The following is a 19,230-nucleotide window of genomic DNA, read 5'->3' on the forward strand; positions in this document are numbered from 1 at the left end:
AACCTGAAAGTGACATTTAGCTAGATTTGATGAGAAGTTTGATGAATTCTTGCCAGAAAAAGACACATTTTTATAAATGTGTGACTGAAAAACCATGAAATGAATCATATAGTAAAATTGATTTCAATTTTTAGAGATGAGAAATGTCTGTACTATTTTTACAAACAAGAGTTGCCAAGAGTTTGTAATGACCTGGTTGTATCATTAGAACATGTTTAAAAGAAGTAGTTTTCTTTTTATTATCCTTAATACGATACTTAAAGTTTACTTTCATAGTTGTGGAAGCCACTTTGTCTTTCCTCAGATCCTGCTCCTCTAGGTGTCTGTGTCTTCTTATCTGTGAAATTTTCCTAAGAATGGACGACATAATATAGGTCATACTTAGAAGAAGACCTGGCACGTGATCAACCCTTGATAACCTCTATTGTTATATGGCAGTCAAAAAAATTGGGAGGAAATCAATTGATTAGCTCACTATTTACCATGGGAACTGCCTTTCCTTCCAAACCATTTCATTACCTTTCTGTGGGGTTACGTATGTGCACACGTGTTTAAGAATTGTTTTCTGTCTTATGAAACATTCAGACTAGGGGATATCTATTCTGTTTTTACATGTGATTATTAAGACCAAGAGGTAATCTTTAAAATTCTATTTATTTCTTACATCGTTGTTAATTTTTGGACAGTATTTGATTTCTTTACTCTGATGCGGCCCTTGTAGTTCTCCCACCACCACAGCACCCATGACCCATCACCACAGTCCCTTGTACTCTTCCTACCCATGTTTTGACCCTCCTCTTTCCTCTTCACTTGCTGGACGCCTCAGATCCATAGTCAGTTTGCAAGTGTTGTTGCTCTCCTGACCCTTTGTTCAGTTTCTCTACATTCCACATCTAAGTGAAACCATCTGATATTTGTCTTTTTCCTCCTGACTTATTTCTCTCAGCATCATCCACCCATGTTGCTGTGAATGGCATGAGTGTATCCTTTTTGATCGCTGAGTAGTATTCCATGGTGTCGATATACCACATCTTCTTGATTCACTCAGATGCAATTATTAGCCCCCCTACTGATGACATGCTTCCCCAAGGGGAAGAATCCCATGCTAGGTGGGCCTGGAGGCTGTAGGAGGGGACCTGTGGAAGCCTGAGGAGCAGGGGGCCAGAGCAGGGAATAGTGTCTTTGGGTCCCAAGTAGGGGCAGAAAATGATCTGGGCTGGAAGGAGGAAAGGAGGAGAGATTCAACCTTTGGAGATGGACTAAGAGGTCCCTGCCGGGCAGAGAGATGCAGCCACCAAAGGCTCCGAGGCTGCTGTACCCTGGGAGCTGGAGGAAGGGCAGGTGAGGTGGAGCTGGACAGCAGAAAATAAGACAAGAATAGCACTTCAAAAGCACATGGCATAAAATGTGTGAGGCTCTGATCATTTGTTCTGAATGGACATGTCTTTTGATGAGAAGAAAATTTGACTCGACAGAATGGACAGTCTAACTTTACAGAAATAATGACAGTTGGCAGTTTCAAGATTAGGAATAACCAGTCCCTTTGTCGTCCCTGTGCTGGTGCTGTGCTGAAGGACAGCTGAGGATTTAAATATGCTTATGGCAATATGCACACAGGACTCTTGTTTGAATGTAGATATTGAGGGTTTATTGTTTTGAGTTCTGAGGCTATTTAAAAAAGAGAGAGAAGTAGAAATACTTGAAATAAGAACAAAACTGATAATGCTTAAATAAAATACCAGTAACCTCAAACCCACTCTCTCCTGAAATACAAGGTGATACCTTCCTCAACTATAAATTCGGCGTTAGGAACCTAGTGTAGAAAGCTGTGCTCGTGTCTGTTTACCCGGCAAGGCCTTGCCACAGAAGAACATCCGTGAACATAGGAGGCAAGAAAGGCTTGGTCGGCGCAGACATTTGAAGGTGGCATTTATTGATCATAAGCTTTTTCTGTGCACTCGTCTTTATTGACAGAGCAAGATGTTCACAGCATATTGCTCCATGAAAAAAATCAGTTACAAAACAGTGTTAAGGCAGCCATTTAAAAATAAATACATGCCTGGAAAGTATTATGTATGGAAAAGAAAATACTAAAAGAGATTCAATCGATCAATATATTCCAGTGGAGAGTAAGTGCTGAGTGACTGGAAATGCCATTGGAGAGAGCGTGTCCATCAGTGTCTTACCTGCTCAGTGCTGTTTCTGCACTTTGCCCAGTGAATGAGCTAAACACATACTTTGCAAAAAACAGTTGAATTCTGGAGTTGGAGCTCTAGAGATGAAAACTCCTGATCATTTTCATTGTGTTCGTATGTTATGTTTTTTTTCCTTCTAATTTTCCTGGCATGAACCTGTATTTAATGATGAACATTAAAAAAAATGATTTTCTTCTAAAGTGATGGAAGTTGTAGGTATCTGAGGTCTCAGAGAAACCCAGTTAGCCCCCAGCCTGTCTTATTGAGTGAATCTTGTGATGTCCAATCGCACAGATTGATACAGAGGCATATTGGGCGCCAGCTGCTCGGTCTCTCCCGCCCAGGGAGGTGGTATGGAGCCAGCGATAAGGCAGTGAAAGCAGCGGAAACCATGAGGTGGGGGCTGAAGAATAAGCTGAGCGGTCAGAGGCTTTCTGTTCAGTAATCAGCTATTCTGCCGCCCAAGTAAACATGTTATCCGGCCCATCAGGAATGGGGGGATTCTAAATCCATGTCACCTACACGATGGCGAGGACATTTCTTTTTTAAAGGATGCATTTATTATGTAAGTAGGAACGAAGGAGAAGCCTCTCCCAGCAACCAGGTCTGCTCTTCCAGAGACGTGAAAGGGAAGCTTGGGAGAGATGTCAGAGGCCTGTTGTGGGACTTGACTTAATTTCCTTCTCACGCTGTGACAGGGAGACTCAGTGATGAGCTGAAAGCCAGTTGTTACGTGTGAGTGCATCTTAGCCAGAGCGGCAGGTGAGGGTCCCACCTGCACCCTGGGGGTCCCGGGCAGTGTGCAGAAGTGAGCAGAACGGCCCATGTTGGTGCTGATGTGTTGCCAATGGCAGAGAGCCCTAGTGGTTGAAAACACATCAGTGACTTCTGTCTTCTTTGAGGTCTTTTGAGAATAAAGTGGTTGCTGCGAGTCTGCTGGAGTGCTGGGTTTCTCCTGCTTGCACGCCCTTCCCCAATGGCAAATCTTTCTGTTTTAATAAACAAATCACATGGACAGACAGATTGACTCTTCATGTGTTAAGTTTGGGACTAGGAAGGACCCACCTGGGATTGGCAACAGAGATAAAAGAAGACACAGCTGGAAGGAGCTGAAGTCGCCGCGGAAGGCAGAAGGGCGGTGGGTAACTGTGTGTTCAGCCAACTGCAGTGGTGCCTGTGGGCTCGAGTGTCAAGGACATGCAAGTGAAAGTCAGCAGGATTCAGTGTCCTTGGACAGGGTGAAGTCAAGCAGGCAGGGTGTCTGCTTGGGGGTGCCTTTGTGCCTCTGCTCGCTCCCTCTCCTCCTGCAGTGCCCTGCACCATAGTAGGGCCAGGATAATTCCTGCGAGACTGAATCAGAAACAAGAGGATGAGCTGAGGTTTTCTGTGTTATGGGAGAGACCATGTCAATGTGTAGGGAAGTTGATTTCTGATATAAAGAACGAGGTAGTGCCAAGGCCTAGAAGGGCCTTCAGGGACAGGATAAAGTGAAAGGGGCCCTGGGCCTGTGTAGCCTGAGGAATAAGAAAGACCAGAGAGTGCCTCAAAGAGGATTTGTGTATCCTTCAGACCATGTGGGAGCTGAAAAGCTCAGGCCAGCAGGAGCCAGGAATGAGAGGACAGGGTCAGGCAGAAGGGTGTCTGACCGATATCCATCTGTCCTGTCTACCTTTAAGTGATGTGGTGGTGGTGTGGCCTTCATCTCAGGGCCAAGTGGCCTGGACACCTGACCCAGTAATAGCCAGGACCCCGTAGATGGTGGTGGGCTAAGCAGAGAGAAAAGCACCTGGGACACAGCAGGTGGAGGATGTGCTGCAAAGCACAATTCAGAAGACGGGGGATTCGAGAGTTTAATGCAAATCCAAGAGAGCCACAAGAAGGAGAGATGAGCTTCAGGATTGCAAGCACCTGGCAGCTAAAGAAAACAGAATCTAGTAATTTTAATTTTCTCAAAAGAGGGTTGGGGTGGCCAGAGGAAAGTATGGATATGCCAATAGAAGGAAAATGTTGCTGCCCCAGAACACAGAACTGGATCTGAACCATTGAAAGAGGGCAGTGAGCCAACATCTGTCCTCTTCCTGAGTTGCCATTAGCTGTTTCTCAGCAAACGTTTATCAATGAATCTACAGTAACCCTGCAGCTCGTCTCCCACCGTCGAGCTATTTAAACACCAACTGTTTTTAATAAGTGTCAAAAAGCTCCTGGAAGCCATGTTTTTCAAATTCAGTGTTCCACCTAATGAAAGACACTTCTGTAAACAGGAAACAAAATATAAATATATTGGGTTAAAAATGTGTAACAGTGAACAGGCTAAGATACACAGAAGCAATTTCCTATCAAATTAATAAGCTTACCTAGGAAACATAAATATTGCTGCCAGGCTTTATCAGGGGAATAATAGGCTTGGCGCACTATTATATTGATTCAACAGGAATGATTGAATGCGTCAAACAATATTTCCTTTCTGTTTATAAAGGAAGATTATTACAATCAACAGCCTCAAATGAATTTTGGGCTCTTCATATGTTTATGACTTGGATTTACATTACTATTTGAATGTTTTATATACTATTTAATGTTATTAAATCAGCCAGAACATCAATGATTCAGGAGCTAGTTGTTAAGTTTTAATATATGTGTGGATTAACCAGGTTCTTTCCAAGTGTGAACCGTTTTCTTGGGCACTGTTTGATTTGGGGACTTTGCAGCAGATGAAGTGAGGGTCAATGTGATTAAAAATGTCCAGATCACAATTACAATATGTATTTTGGGGATCCCCACACCAGCAAGCAATTCTCTCTGACACTGGCTGGGTGTCCTACAACTCAATTCTGACATTCTTTCAGGTGACACTGTCAAATTCCATAGGTTAGGGGCTCTGCATTACAAGATCACCCCATTCTACTTCGGATGCAAGTGCTTCTGGCCAGCGGGCTTTAGATTGGGGTTCCTATGGCCCTTCTCCTTGGGTTCCAGATGCCTGTGGCAGTACAGGCTGTCCCTTGTACTTCCAACCAACTGGCCGTGAGTCAATTTGCTGGAGTGGTTCACAGGCAAGGACGTGGGTATTTTATGGCTGCTTCATGGTCATGACCATTAATTCACGAACCATTGGCCCCTCCAGGAGTTCAGGGTGTGGACCTGAAAATTCCAAACTGGTAATCACCTAGTTGTTTCTCCTGACGAGCAGTGGCCATCTTAAGAGGGCTACAAAGGACCCAGGAACGTAACAGAAGAAACTTAATGCCCTCATTATATAGAGAAAACTTCAAGAGTTTTAGGAGCTTTATGGCAGAAACAAGAACTAAGACTAAATGTATATTATTACAAGTCGCAATATCACCATGAGTAAAAACTAATGGCATTCATTATGATTGTACTGTTTTTAGACAACATGGAGATTTACAAAAAAGGGATTCTGGTGTCTACTTCTCTACATAAGCAAATCCATAATCAAAACCACAGTGGTTTGGATTCGAATTTAAATCTGCATACATACATATATTATAAATTTATTTTAAAAAGTTCATGGAATTCATATGTGAAAGTCTCATATTTATATTTCAAATTTTTCAGACTGTACCTTATAGCCAGATCCTAAGAGCAATAAATGACCACCCAGAGGTCTCCACTGACTCAATGGATGTGGTATTCTTGCTGGTGGGTCATAAATTTTCTGGTACAATCTTAGAACAACATTGTGAAGCCTCTCTATTTCCTGCTTTGCGCTGTGTAATCTTGAAGGATTTCTAAAAGATGATCAGTTTTAGATACGTAGGAGACTGTCATTCAAGAGGCTTCCCAAATTGAGGCCACCAGGTGTTTCCCCCACAGTAAATCAGGGAGCGAGCATCATTTGAATATTCTGCATATATTTACATATTGATGTCAAGAGTCCCTCACTCCAATTATGTAAAATAAAATTAATTAGTGCGGCCTACTGCAAAGCCCGTATTCAAATCCAATATTCAGGGCAAAGCAGCCTGGAAATACCTAGCACCTCTTAAAGCCAATTAGCCTGATTTCTTCAGGGAATAGGCGGGTGGGCCGACACATTCCAAGCGCAGACATCAGAGAGGGAATCATACTCAGAACTAGCCTGTGCTGAGCTTGTGTTTTATTTCCCTTCCCTGTGGAAGCTGCAGCCATGCATGCTTGCACACACTGCAAATACTCATGTTCATCTCGTGCTCCCGCAAGCATGGAGGGGTGCTCCTCATTCTTAGTTGGGGTTCTCATTCTAGCTCCTGGTGCTGAAATGACTGTGTCTTCTTGATGTAGCATTTCCACGTCTGTGTGCTCTGAGGACCCTGCTCCTGTTCTTCTGCCTCTAGAAACCCCTAATCAGCCCTCCGCATCTGCAGGGACCAAGTCAAAACCTTAGGCTTTGTGATCAGACCAGGCCTCCTTTTCATTTCAAGTTATTAACTGTCCAGAGAATGCAATTCTCAGGCTCTCATAAAAGACAAGATGTGTCTTCTTTCTCTTGTAAAAATTAAGTGATATATCACTGCTAAATGTCCCAAACATAGTATATACCCCCAAAATGTTAGCATCTCTCATTTCTTTAAGACCCAGTAAAAACGAGAAGTGTCTCTGTGGAGTCAGGGGGTGATCAGGCACCTTCCACATCTCACATTGTATTGCACTTGCTTGCTGTGTGTGTCCTGGGGGTCTGACATGTTGCGGGCCCTTCTTCAAGGGCTGTTGGACGGTGGAAGGTGGTAGCAGTGGGCATGGGCAGGTGACGTGCACCGCAGGAAGGAGATGACTCACAACTGTGGAAATGTAAGTGGCGAGCAGGCTTCTCATCTCTCTGTTCAAAGTAATTTGGATTTGTTTCAGAGACACTGGAAGAATTGCTATAACCACAGCATCCACAAAAGGAAATAAACTCTATTTAGAGGAGGTCCTGCCCCCCTCTCTCTGGCTCCCTTCCTCTTGGGGGGCAGGATCTCACTGATGAGGCTCAGGGAGAGATACAGGTGTGGAGATCCAGGGAGGGCCAGTTGTCTGAAAAGTCAGAGTCAGACTAGAAAGAACCTTGGTTGTCAAACGAACACACTTCAATTATCAGTGCAGATAGCAGGGATGCTTCATGACGAAAGCAGGAGCGAGGTGTGAACAGAAATAGAAATGCAGGAAGAAGTCAGGCAGGGTGGAGAGTAGTCTGGTGGCAGAGGAAAGGGCAAGAGACCAAGCATCACTTTGACCAAGGTCAAGGAAAAGACATGCTCTGGGGAGGAGCAGCTCCCTTCTTCACTTTGGCCTCTAGCATGAGTTCAGTGGTGCACTCGAGCCTCCTTTATATTGTGGACGGAAGGATGAAATGGGAGATCAACTTGGGAGTGAGGGTTGTCTCTGAGTGTCCTGTGCAGTGAGCCCAAAGCACATCCTGGGAAGATTTGAGCATTTCTTCCAGCTTGACCAGCTCCATTCTGCCCAGATCTCTTGTAAGTGGAGGCAGCTCTAGGTATGTGAACATGCAGCTCGAGAAATTTCTAATTTCCCATGTTCACCCTGAGCAGTAAGACTGTTTCACCCCAGCGCCTCTAGACCACTGGTCTCTACGCTGGTAGGGTTGAGAGAATAAGGAATCCAAGCCTTTATTGTTAGTGATTTTTATCTCATCCTTTAAAAACTATTTGCATGTGTTTGTTACATGCAACATAAGCGGCATATGTGACTTGCAAGTGCATTGCATTTTGGGGGACTCTGTTTTTGAGAAGAGGGTAAAGGTAGCTTCCATGACTAATCCGTTCTCTCTCCCTGCCCAGACCGTGCCTTTGAGCTTGCTCACCGGAGCTAACTTCAGCATGCTGAAGAGGAAGCAGAGCTCCAGGGTGGAGGCCCAACCGGTCACCGACTTCGGGCCCGACGAGTCTCTGTCTGACAGCGCAGACATCCTCTGGATCAACAAACCAGTAAGTTTCTTCTTTGAAGGTAGGAGAAGCACACACCTGCCTAAAGGAAATTTAATTCATTGAACTCAAAGATCCTGTGTTGTTGGCTTTGAAAAATCTGTTTGGGCTGCAGTAGATGGAGCATTCTTGGAGTCTGGAAGTTGAGAATAATTCAGATGAAATAATGGGGCTCTGCTCTGAGTTATTAGAGTAGGAAGACAACCTGGGGGGGGGTCTCCTCCCCACCTCTCCATGCACTGATATCAGGGTCATACAGTATAGACAGAAGAACGCCACCTCTCAGGTGATCCAAAGCTGGCATCTAAGATGAGAAACTTATTCTTGCAGACTTACTTGCAGTCCTCTGCATGCGTGAAATGCAAGAGGATACTCATGTATTTGGAATTTAAAGTCTCCTGAATTGCAAGTGTTGAATAAAAGGAGAGGTTAATGAGATCGTGGATAGTATGTCTGAAGAACTAGTCCACCTCTGCCTCATTCGATGAGTAAGGGTGTGATGGATTCTGTGCTCCCAGGGTCTTTGTAGACAGTGTAGCAGCCTGGGTGGGACGGCACGTTCATGGCTACTGTTCAGAGTCCACTGTCCAAGCCAGAGCAGCCTGGAGCTCACCGCAGACAGTAGCGGCTGGCTTGAGGGAAGGATCCACTCCTGCCCAGAGCTTGTCTCGTCCTTGACCTCAGTTAAGGTGATGCTTGGTCTCCTGCGCTTTCCAGTGGCCCTCCCCTCTTCTGCCCCCCAGACTGCTCTCCATCCTGCTTGACTTCTCCCTGCATTGTTCACTCTGATGATACCACCATCCTGCTTTCGTCGCTGAAGCAGCCCTGTTATCTACACTGCGAACTGAAATGTGTCACTTCGACACCCAGGCTCTCATAGTCTCGCTCTGACTCAGCGGAAAGGTGCCCCTTTCCGGGATCTCCACACCTGTATCTCCCCCTGAGCCTTGTCATGGCTGCTGCCCCAGGCACCTGTGTCCTTGGGGCATTCCCCCTGCCCAGCTCCCCTGATGAGTCAAGTCTTCCTCTGTCACTGCTGCTCCAGTGTCACCCCAAACCTCCACTCTGGAAGGTTCCTTATTTGACCCCCCACTGCAGGAAACCATGAACCTCTTCTCTTGCCACTTCTGTATTTGCACTGAGTGTGAGTGATGTGGCTGTATGCACAGACACTCTCACTTTTAATTCTTCCACATTATGTTTGGGTGAAGGGGCCACGTGGACGTACACATCCGTGTCAGGCAGCACGTACCACACTGCCGTGAGTCAGCCTGGTTTCCCACTTCTGGGTCCTCAGAGCCCCCACTCACCTGGGGCCTGCAGAGCTGAATGGGACAGACTCAGCCCTGCCAGCGGTTCTTAATGCTCACCACGGATGGTACCTTCTGAAAATTTCTGAGACGCTAGTATCGTAGAAGCGCCTCAGAGGCGCCAACTAAAATGATGAATGCTTAATTAGAACTCTCTCTCTAGATTCAGAGCAGATTTGTTGTGGACAAACTCATCTTCTGAAGCTCTTTCATGTAATTAGAGCCTTTGTGCTGGAGGTCCAGATGGGGCTCCCTTTACACACTGATGTTTATTGATGTGCTTCCAAGTTGCATGGAGAATACAGCAGCCCTTAAAATAAAGATAATCGTCAGTGACTTATATGGTATGGATTTAGGGGCATTATGTCTGCAGGAAAATATAGCTGTCAGATTAATATTGTTACCCACTCACCAGCCTACAAGTGTCTGAATCAAAGTCCTGACAGTTTTTTTCTATTTTTCATCTTGGGTGCTTGCTAGCTTGCCTAGCTAACAGTCCATCTATTATGAACTAAAACATCTTTTTTTCAGGAGGAGTATAACATTAAAGGAGTAACATGACTGTGTATATATACAGGATAACCAATAAATGACATATTTAAATTATGCTTGAGATGAATACTAATTCACTAGACTCAATATTTAATGCTAGATTTATTATATTGTATGTGGGTAATTGTTTATTGTCCATAGATATATGTATGCCCAGACACACACACACACACATTTATACTATAAGTCTTATATGTTACATTGGGGCTAAGGAAAAACCCTCACACACACTGTGTGCTTGTAGAATTGCACAGAAGCTTATATTTTATAATTCTGGAAGTTCTACCTGGGCTAAATGTGGATAAAACATGTTCTCTAAAATCAAAATGAAGTCCCTTTACTATCTGTAGAAAATGAAAGATGACCTCAGGTTTTAAAATATATTTATGCAAGGATATTACAAGTGAGATACAAATAGAAAGTCCTATACATGGGAAGCATTTTAAATTTCATTTTGATTTTCTTAATTAATTAATTTTCTTAGATTGTTGTTAATTTTTGGACATTATTTGGTTTTTCCCCTTAGTTATTAAGTCCCTGTAGTAGTGGAATAGTAATACAATGGACTATTACTCAGTGATCAAAAAAGATAGAATTCCTTTTAATAAGCATTTGTCATATTCTAGGCTTGTCCATAGTGATTGATACCAGGGAAATTGCAGAAAATATAATTTGGTCCCTGATTCTGGAAGCTCAGAGCATATTAAAAAGTACAGAAACAATAGCACATCAGGTTTGTAATACAAGTAAGCACATATTTGAATGGAATCAGAATCTCCCATATTGCAGACATAGGCATAGAGGTTGAAGTCCAAGCGTTGGTTTTACTACTGCTTGGTGCAGAACAGTCTCTCACCTGTCCTAGACCTGTGGACATTCGACTGTCTGCAGAATTAAACCACGGAAAACAGAAGAACACATTTAGCCCATGGTGGTGCTCAGCCGACTTGGGTTTCCCCCTTCGGCTTGTCCGCCCTGGTGAAAGGTTTTATCCCCAGTAGTAGTCTAGTCGATTTCAGACACGCTTCAGGGCGCACAGTAACCTCCGGCCGCTCTTCCAGTGGGTGCACTCCCTGCTGCGCATCTGCGCCATCATCAGTGTCATCTCCGTCTGCATGAACACGCCCATGACCTTCGAGCACTACCCTCCGCTTCAGTACGTGACCTTCACTCTGGATACTCTGCTGATGTTCCTCTACACGGCCGAGATGATCGCGAAGATGCACATTCGGGGCATTGTCAGGGTGAGTGTGTGCGCTTGATGGATGCTGATACCCAGCCCGCATTTAACACCTAAATCAGGTTAATAACAGCTTCCTCTGCACATCAGTTAAGCACAGCAGCTCTAATTTATCCCGATGGAAGTCCTTTTAAATAGGGCAGAAGTCTAGAGTTTGGGGAAGCAGGATGCACCAGAAGATTTAAAAGTTGAATAAATGGTGTCAGGGCAAAGCCTTGGACCATCTGGAAGGAGCTAGATGGCCTGTCTGACTTGGTGGAGTTCAGGTGAATCTTGACCAGGGATGTTTACAGGTGACTCTTTTTCCACGTGGTCAGCACAAAATAGGTTTCAGGCTTAGATTTCTGCCAGTCTGATGAGTTTGGAATGGTAATGGAATAATAGATTTTAATTTGCATTTCTCTTTTGAGAGTGAGGTTGAGTCTGATTTTATGTCTAGAAAGGCCATTTTCAGGTTTATCAATCTGAAATTTTTTTAGGTTGTTAAATATTTTAACAACCTGAATATATTTTTATTCAAATTTTGGGCATTCTGGGTTTGCTGGGATCATTAACCCCTTGTGATGGAAGCTGCAAGTATTTGACTCTCTTTTCTGGTGGGTCTTCATGGCCAGTGCAGGTCTTCCTAGCCCAGATTTTGGGCAGCCTTCCCTTCTTTCTGGTGTGTTCTTGTGTCGTACAGGAGTGTTTTATAGCCTTTCTCAAAAACACATTTTATTTCATATTTACACCCTGGTAGTTTATTCTTAATTTTCCATTTAATCAAGGCTGTTGATTTCTAGATGTTCTGTGACAGTCTGCTACTTTACTAAATTTGCTAAGTTCTTATATGATTTATAGTAGTGTTCCCATTCACTCTTTTGCTATTGCCATGTCATCATATCATATGCAAATAATGACAGGTTTATCTTTTCTTTCCAATTCTTGTTTCTACTTGTTTTCATTGATTTAGTTGGATCAGCTAATACCCACAAAATTTTAAACAGTATTAGAAACAGTGAAGATCTTTGTTTTGTCCCTGGTTTAGTAAGAACACCTCTACTGTTTCCTCATTAATATGAAGAATTTGAGCTGAAGTGTGTATATTTTATCAGGTTAAGGAAAAAATAATTTTTGAGAATGGTATCAGGAATAACTTTTAAATTTTATTGAATGATTTTTTTTTTCCTTAGCACATAATTTTGGACCATCCTATTTTCCTGGAAAAATTCTCAATGGGTCATGACACAGTTTGATTCTGTTTTAATGTGTAATTTGATTGTATTTATTATTACATTCCTTGCTTTAAATTTTGTCTAACCTTTGTCAGGTTTTGATATTAGGTTTGTCCATGTTTGTGTGTGGACTTCATTCTGTGCTCTGCAGAGGTCTGACCCATCTTGGAGAAGTTGTCTGTTATCTAGAAGAAGTGACACGCTATTTCTTTGTGGTTTTGATTTGCATTTCTCCAATGATTAGTGAAATTGAACACTTTTTCATATATTTGTTGGGCATTTCTATGTCTTCTTTTGATAAATGTCTACTCACGTCCTTTGTCCTTTTAAAAACATTGTTATTTGTTGTTATTGAGTTGTATATGTATATCAAAGTGTTGAAATGCACTTTACAGATAAACAATTTTTAGTTGGCAATTATAAGGCTGGGGCAAAAAAAAAAAAACAACAAAGTTTTTTATCCGACTTAGTTTTAATCCGACTTAGTTTTAGCAGGAAAATCATTTCCTAGAGTAAATTTATGTTGCTAATTTAAATTTTATTGACTTTGCATTTTTGTACTTGTAAGTGTTCTTTGGTTGTGCAGTGACGTGGGAAGTGCCTACATGTGTAGGTATATAAGTTACATCACAATAAAATACTTCAACCCACATAGGAGTGATAATTTTTAGAGGACATAGTGTGATTCAAATTTGAATCACCATACTCTTGTCAATAACTCTACTATCAATAAAGAAACAAACATTAAGAACCTGTCTACTAAAACCTTTCATGAAGCATTTTCATTCTGCCTTGATTCATTTATCAACAATCAATCAACAATTTTTACCCTCTTTGACCAGGACAATTTGCAATTATGTGCTGTTTGTACACTTATAGGATCTATATTTTTCATGCTTATGTGGGAATATTGTCGATATGTGTCTGCATTGAGTTCTGATCTAAGCATCAGGTTGTACTTAGTACGTTTCACATCATCTGAAACACAATTGTATATTTTCACTTTTCAAATATTAGATGTTTAATATGCACAAATTTCCAACTAAAATATTTCTAAAAAACAGTCCATTTAGCTATTAAGTAACACCAATGTGTCATATGCCTTCTGTGTGGAAGGGTAAGTGAGTTGATGTATGATATGCCAAAATTTAGGGAATGCTGGTCTTTCATTTTGTGAAGGAGGTTTTCCTTGCATAACACCATCTTAGCCCAAAATAAAGTATTTCTAGAAGTCAGCCATTGCATAGTGCCCATCCATCATTCACGATCTTTAAAATTATCCCTAGCCTGATTTGGTAATGTTACGGTACACCTAAAATTCATACCCAATGCTTAAGCTAATGTGATTTAATAACGCCTAGTTTACAAAATTATCTACAACAAACCAAACCCAGAAAATTAATTTTTCAAAACAAAAGTGCTGAAAAACAGTACATTTTCAGTACTAGTACAAAAGTACTAGAAAGAGCCTTTCTAGAATTACCCATTAATTTTATTGATCTAGTGGTTTGTCAAAGTTATTAAACAATGTATGAATATAAATTTAAGATACTAACATTTTAAGATATTTAAGATGTATGTGTAATGTAAATGTGAGAGTTATATTCTTAAACACAAGTACAATTTCCAAGTTTACTTTGAATTGAGCTAACATTGAGCTAACATTGGTTCACAACACATTATGCAATTCAGAGGTATAGGTCACACCTCTTCAGCTGTGTGTCACCACACCTCACCTACCACCAAGGCACCCACAATCCTGCCCTATAGTCCACTGGGCTCCCTCCTGACCTTATTCTCTGTTCCGCCCCCTGTCTTGTAGTCTCAATTCAATAGTCAGATTTCTAGAGTTTTTATTTATTTGTTTTTTTTTTTTCAAATTTATTTAATTTATTTATTCATGTGTTTAAGCTACAGGTTCAGGGGAGTGAGAGGATTCACCAGAGACAGAGTGGGGAGCAGAACAGGTGGATTGATTGAAATACACTGCTGAGGGGAGCAGCGGGTGAATCAGGAGAGGTCTGCTGCACCACATGTGGGTCAGCTCCTGGCTGGAGATTGAACTCACACTGCAGTGGCTGTTGGTAGTTTGATAGCACTGAGACTTTAACCCCTGCACCACCAGGGAGGCCCTTGTTGTTTTGGTTTTGACAACCCTTAATTTTGTTTCTCTAGATTCCACATATGAGGGAAGCCATCCAACATTTGTCTTTCTCCCTCTGATTTATTTCACTTAGCATCATCCCTCCAGTTCCATCCATGTTGTCGCAAATGGCAAGTTTATCTTTTCTTATACCTGAGTAGTGTTCCCTTGCATGTATGCAGACATCTCTTTAATGCAGTCATCTGTCCTTGTGTACTTAGCTTGTTTCTGTAACTCGGTTATAAGATGCCTCCTAAATTATAAGATGCCTCCTAAGTTCAGAAATGTTTAACTGTATTAGGGAAGCGGGGGCCATAGAGAAAGACCATAAAATATGGGTTAAAACTGGGTTAAATATGGGTGAAAATGATTAAATGGACCCAGGTTGTTAGACTCAAGCCCTGGTTCCCCTGAAAGGTAACATTCAGGAAAGGAAGAGAAGAAAAAGGTAGAACAGAGGAAGTTGGTGCTGCACTGCTAGGTAGCTGATGCCAACCCAAGATTTCACCCAAAATAACAACAGGGCTAGGTGTGCATTGTACACTAACCCCACTGCAGGATTCCTGGGCCACGTAAATCCCAGCACACAGCAGATTCATTATAGTGCTTCTCCTGTTTCCATAGAGACTCGGGGGGAAATATATTTGCAGATACAAATAGTGACTATATAGTGTGATTTCAGATAGAGACCTTCAGTATTTTGTGAAAGTACTGTAGTGGTGGTCTGTAAAAGGTATGGGGTGGCACAAAAATGAAAAATTCTGCTTGAGAGCAGCACCATCTGATTTGTATTTGAAAGTTCACTGTGGAGGCAACATACTTGATGCACTACAGGAAAGAGAAATTGAAAGCAGAAAGTCCTCTGGGCAAGAGATGGCTTACAAATGATTGTTTGGAGGAATGTGCCTGTTTGAAGGATTTCACATCTTTTATAACATCCTCCAAACTTGCAGGTATCTGCCCACTAATTCCCACTTCCCCATAATCTGTTTCAAATTGCTTTCCCAGTAATCCCTGCTCAGAGAGGCATTCTAGCTCACCACATCCCTGGAGGCACTCTGGACCATTTGGGTGATATATGTTGGTGCTGCTGTAGCATCCCAGGGATTGCAGACCGAATTCTTCAGACAATTCTCTGTTGTCTATTTTTCATCTGGCAATAGATTTGGGTAAAAATAACGTGCATCCTCGGAGCACTATTGAAGTCATAAATAATAACGCTGAGGCACAGTGACAGATGGGGCCTGGGAACCCCACACAATAAATCATGTGCCCATGAAACCATACCAGTGCACATCATTTTGTAACTGCAAAATAGATTCCTATAAATGTCTTCAGCTTAATGTGTTTGGTTTCTTTGCTTGTTAAATACTTGCTTGGCAATTTAAGTCGCTCACTTAGACTGAATAATTGATTGGCAGCCTCTGAGTGTTTACCTATATAAAAGTTGAATGACAGCTCTTGAATAACTCATATCTGCAGCCCCCAGCTTGTTGATTCTGCCCATAACTCAAGCTTCTTCTCCCTGCATCTCTTCCTGATGATGCAATAGACAAACCAAGCCTTTCTTTCCTAGCTAAGATGCTAGCATTGCTGCAGTCCAAGCAGGCATTCATGTATGTTTGATTCTGGTTATGCATTTTGGAAGCAGAGAAAAGGGACAGTTTATTATTTGCAAATATTGTCACAAACATTCATGCAATAAAATTCTCTAAATTGAATCATAGCGACTGTAATCAATTATGGTTAAGAACCTTCAAAAATACAAATGGGAGAAGAGACAATTTGATAAATATGTCAAACACAAAGTGGCACATGAGACTATATTTCAAAATGAGACTATATTTCAAAGCTGGATTCTATTATATTTATCGAACCATTTTAAGCATCACAAGCTTTCGTGATTATCAATATGATAAATGTGATATCAATTTCAATTCAATTGTATATAAAATTATATTGTAACGCACACACTATATAAACCCTGACCCCCCACTTCCTATTTGTATGGTCTGATCTCCTCTGCTTACTCAGATTGTACTAAGTCAGAAAATATCCAGAAGTCATCTCATAATCTCATCTGAGGTCTTTCATGACCACATAAAGAAAGAGTCTTAGTTTCCCAATGTTAACTTGGAAGGTATTATGTCTTTTCTCATTTTACCAGGAGTCAAATAATCATTTCCTTTAAGGAACAATGCTAGTAGTTTCAGTGAACAGATTGATGAGTAGAAGCGATCATAAATTATATGCACCACTTCTCACTGTAGGCATTGCAATCTGCAGACACTCCCTAAGACACAGCATCTGTGCTGACCTAGTTATCATTTCATACCTGCTGTGTGTCACACTCTGTGCTGGGTCCTGGGGAAACCACCCCAAACTCCCCAGTGTAAAATTTCAACGTGCTACTAGTCTTCAGCACAAACTCAAACATTTACAATCAAGAACAAAAGTTTTTTTTTCAGTGTAATGCCCAATGACAGGGTTAGAGAAATTTTAAGTAGGCGACTCAAACTTCACAATTAGTTCTGATCAGTTGGAGGGACTGATGGAAATCAGCAAACCATCGAGTGGGGTTTACGAAGGACTGTTCTGCGAGTTACACAGATAAACATTATTTATCTTCACCAATCAGTTGTTGGTTGTTGTTTATGAATGAGCTAAGATGATGGTCAGAGTAGGTTGTGGTTCGTTAAAAGTGCAGGAAACAGTTGGCATAGATTTGGAGGGGTTTTCAGGAAGACAGAACAGCTTGAAGAACAGAGAATGCTAAAGAGCAAAAGGTTTAAAAAATTGTTTCGAAAGGTAGGAAAATCTTTTAATGGTCTTTGCTTTCCTCTAGTCACTATATAACACTGCAAATTAAAGCTTTTGAAGAATATTGACCATCTTCTGGAGACACGGGCTGGAAAGTAATATGTAAAACTATGCCCAGTGGATTAAAATATGTCACCTATTTTACCAGAAAAGTCAAAAGAAGCCAGTTAATTGACCATGACATATTACCCAGCGTGCAGTGGTCGTGGTGAAGGGAAATTGCCACTGTGGATTTCTGGGAAGTCCAAGGCAGGAAGCATTCCAAGTGCAACTAAAATTAATTCCTAATTCAAAAATAATTTTGTATATATGTAACAGAAGCTCTGCTGAGCCAGTTTTCGTAATATGCAGTCATTAGAAATTAGGATGTGTTTGCATCTTTGTTTTAAATTTGAGATTTTCACTGGAGCTTTTAAGCGAGTTAAAATAACCCATCCTTCTACATAGTTCAGAACACATGTCAAGTTAGCTTGGCAACATCCACTTCCTTAGCAAACAAAGTTCTATAGTACAAAAAACACAAATTCAGCCAGCTCTGTTAGGGATAGCTTTACATTCAAAATGTGTGAAGCTCATATTTATCAAATTTGACTGTATTTGTGCCAACTGACAGTTTGTGAAAGTTGAAATGTTTACCTTTTAAAAAATTTAATTTTGAAAGTCTACTTCCAAAAATGTAATGCAGGAACATTAATCAAAGAACATGTATTGGCTACACCACACCATGAAAAGCATGTCTTTCTCCCACCTGTGGCCCTGGCTGTTCATTCCCTGCTGTTTATCTTCACTTTTATAATTTGAATGATCCTCAGTATAATGAAAAATTCTTCTCCTGTATCTTATTGAATATAATTCATGAGTAGAGAAAATCATGAGCATCAAAGGAGATTATCGTATTAAAATTACATACGGCATTTTTTAGTGACAAAAAAGAAATAAAGTGATCCTACTCTCTGGGGGAAAATACCATATAAACTCCTCCTACTTGTGTGTGGGGGAACCCAACAATCTGTAGCTATTATTTTTCCCTAACATTTACTTTTGATTTCTCCTATTTTAAAAATAGTTCTCTGTTGAGTTCCATTACATTTAGCTTTCATTTTGGGGATTCTTTACATTTTTAAAATAAGCACAGGTATGTTTAGTTCTTCAAATAGAGACTTACTGCTATTTTTCTCTTTTTGTCTAACATGCAAGTCAGGAACACATTTTAAAAATCAAAGTCCATTTAAAAATATACACTTATTTTTTATAACACTTGTCAACATATAATGTACTGCATAGTTTCCATTTTTTAAATCAACTGAGACTATAAATTACATAAGGGCAGGAGATTTTGTTTCGTTCACTGGTGTAGCACTACTGAACATTAATGACAGAGCAGTCTCTACATTGAGTGAGTGAGTGAGTGAACAAATGGAGGAATTGACCTAATATACTAAGCAGCTAAAGGGAAACTTCAGAGCACAACTTTAAATAATCTGCATGCCATTATTTTTTTGAGTATCAAAAATTAGGCTTAGAGAAAACTGGACTTTCTATTTGCTAAATGGAATTTAGACTGTAACTGCTTTTTATTTGCAGTTAATTGTGCACTATACAAGACAACACAATGCCTTACTAGCAGATGCTTTGTGAGGTTTTTGAAGACAATCATAATATCCTTAAACTATTTATTTTATATTTAATTTACAGGTACATGTGTATTCATAACCACAGGCATCCTGAGATACACTTTTACTCTCCATCAAGTTTAAATCAAATAATGATCATAGCACTTAATTCAGTAGACTCAGTGTCCAAGTGGCCACCAAATCTTTGTTTACACATCTCTT

The 19,230-nt window shown here is 41.0% G+C and overlaps 1 protein-coding gene across 4 annotated transcripts in view; it reads left to right on the forward strand.

Annotated features, from left to right (window-relative positions):
• NALCN (sodium leak channel, non-selective) overlaps window positions 1–19,230 on the forward strand; it is a 267,020-nt gene that overhangs the window by 20,134 nt on the left and 227,656 nt on the right. For 2 of the 4 annotated variants that reach the window (XM_054701969.1, XM_037528734.2), the window contains exons 1-2: window positions 7,976–8,119; window positions 11,040–11,222. The exons of 1 other annotated variant lie outside the window; for it this stretch is intronic. In XM_054701969.1, coding sequence (XP_054557944.1) covers window positions 8,012–8,119; window positions 11,040–11,222 — 291 coding nt within the window. In that variant the 5' untranslated portion in view covers window positions 7,976–8,011. Of the gene's footprint in view, window positions 1–7,969; window positions 8,120–11,039; window positions 11,223–19,230 lie in introns of those variants that run through there. One more of the 4 variants, XM_037528733.2, reaches the window with a different exon arrangement.

This window comes from Talpa occidentalis, unplaced genomic scaffold, assembly GCF_014898055.3.
Source record: "Talpa occidentalis isolate TD23 unplaced genomic scaffold, MPIMG_talOcc4v2.1 talOcc4.5, whole genome shotgun sequence".
In the NCBI taxonomy this organism is placed as follows: Eukaryota; Metazoa; Chordata; class Mammalia; order Eulipotyphla; family Talpidae; genus Talpa; species Talpa occidentalis.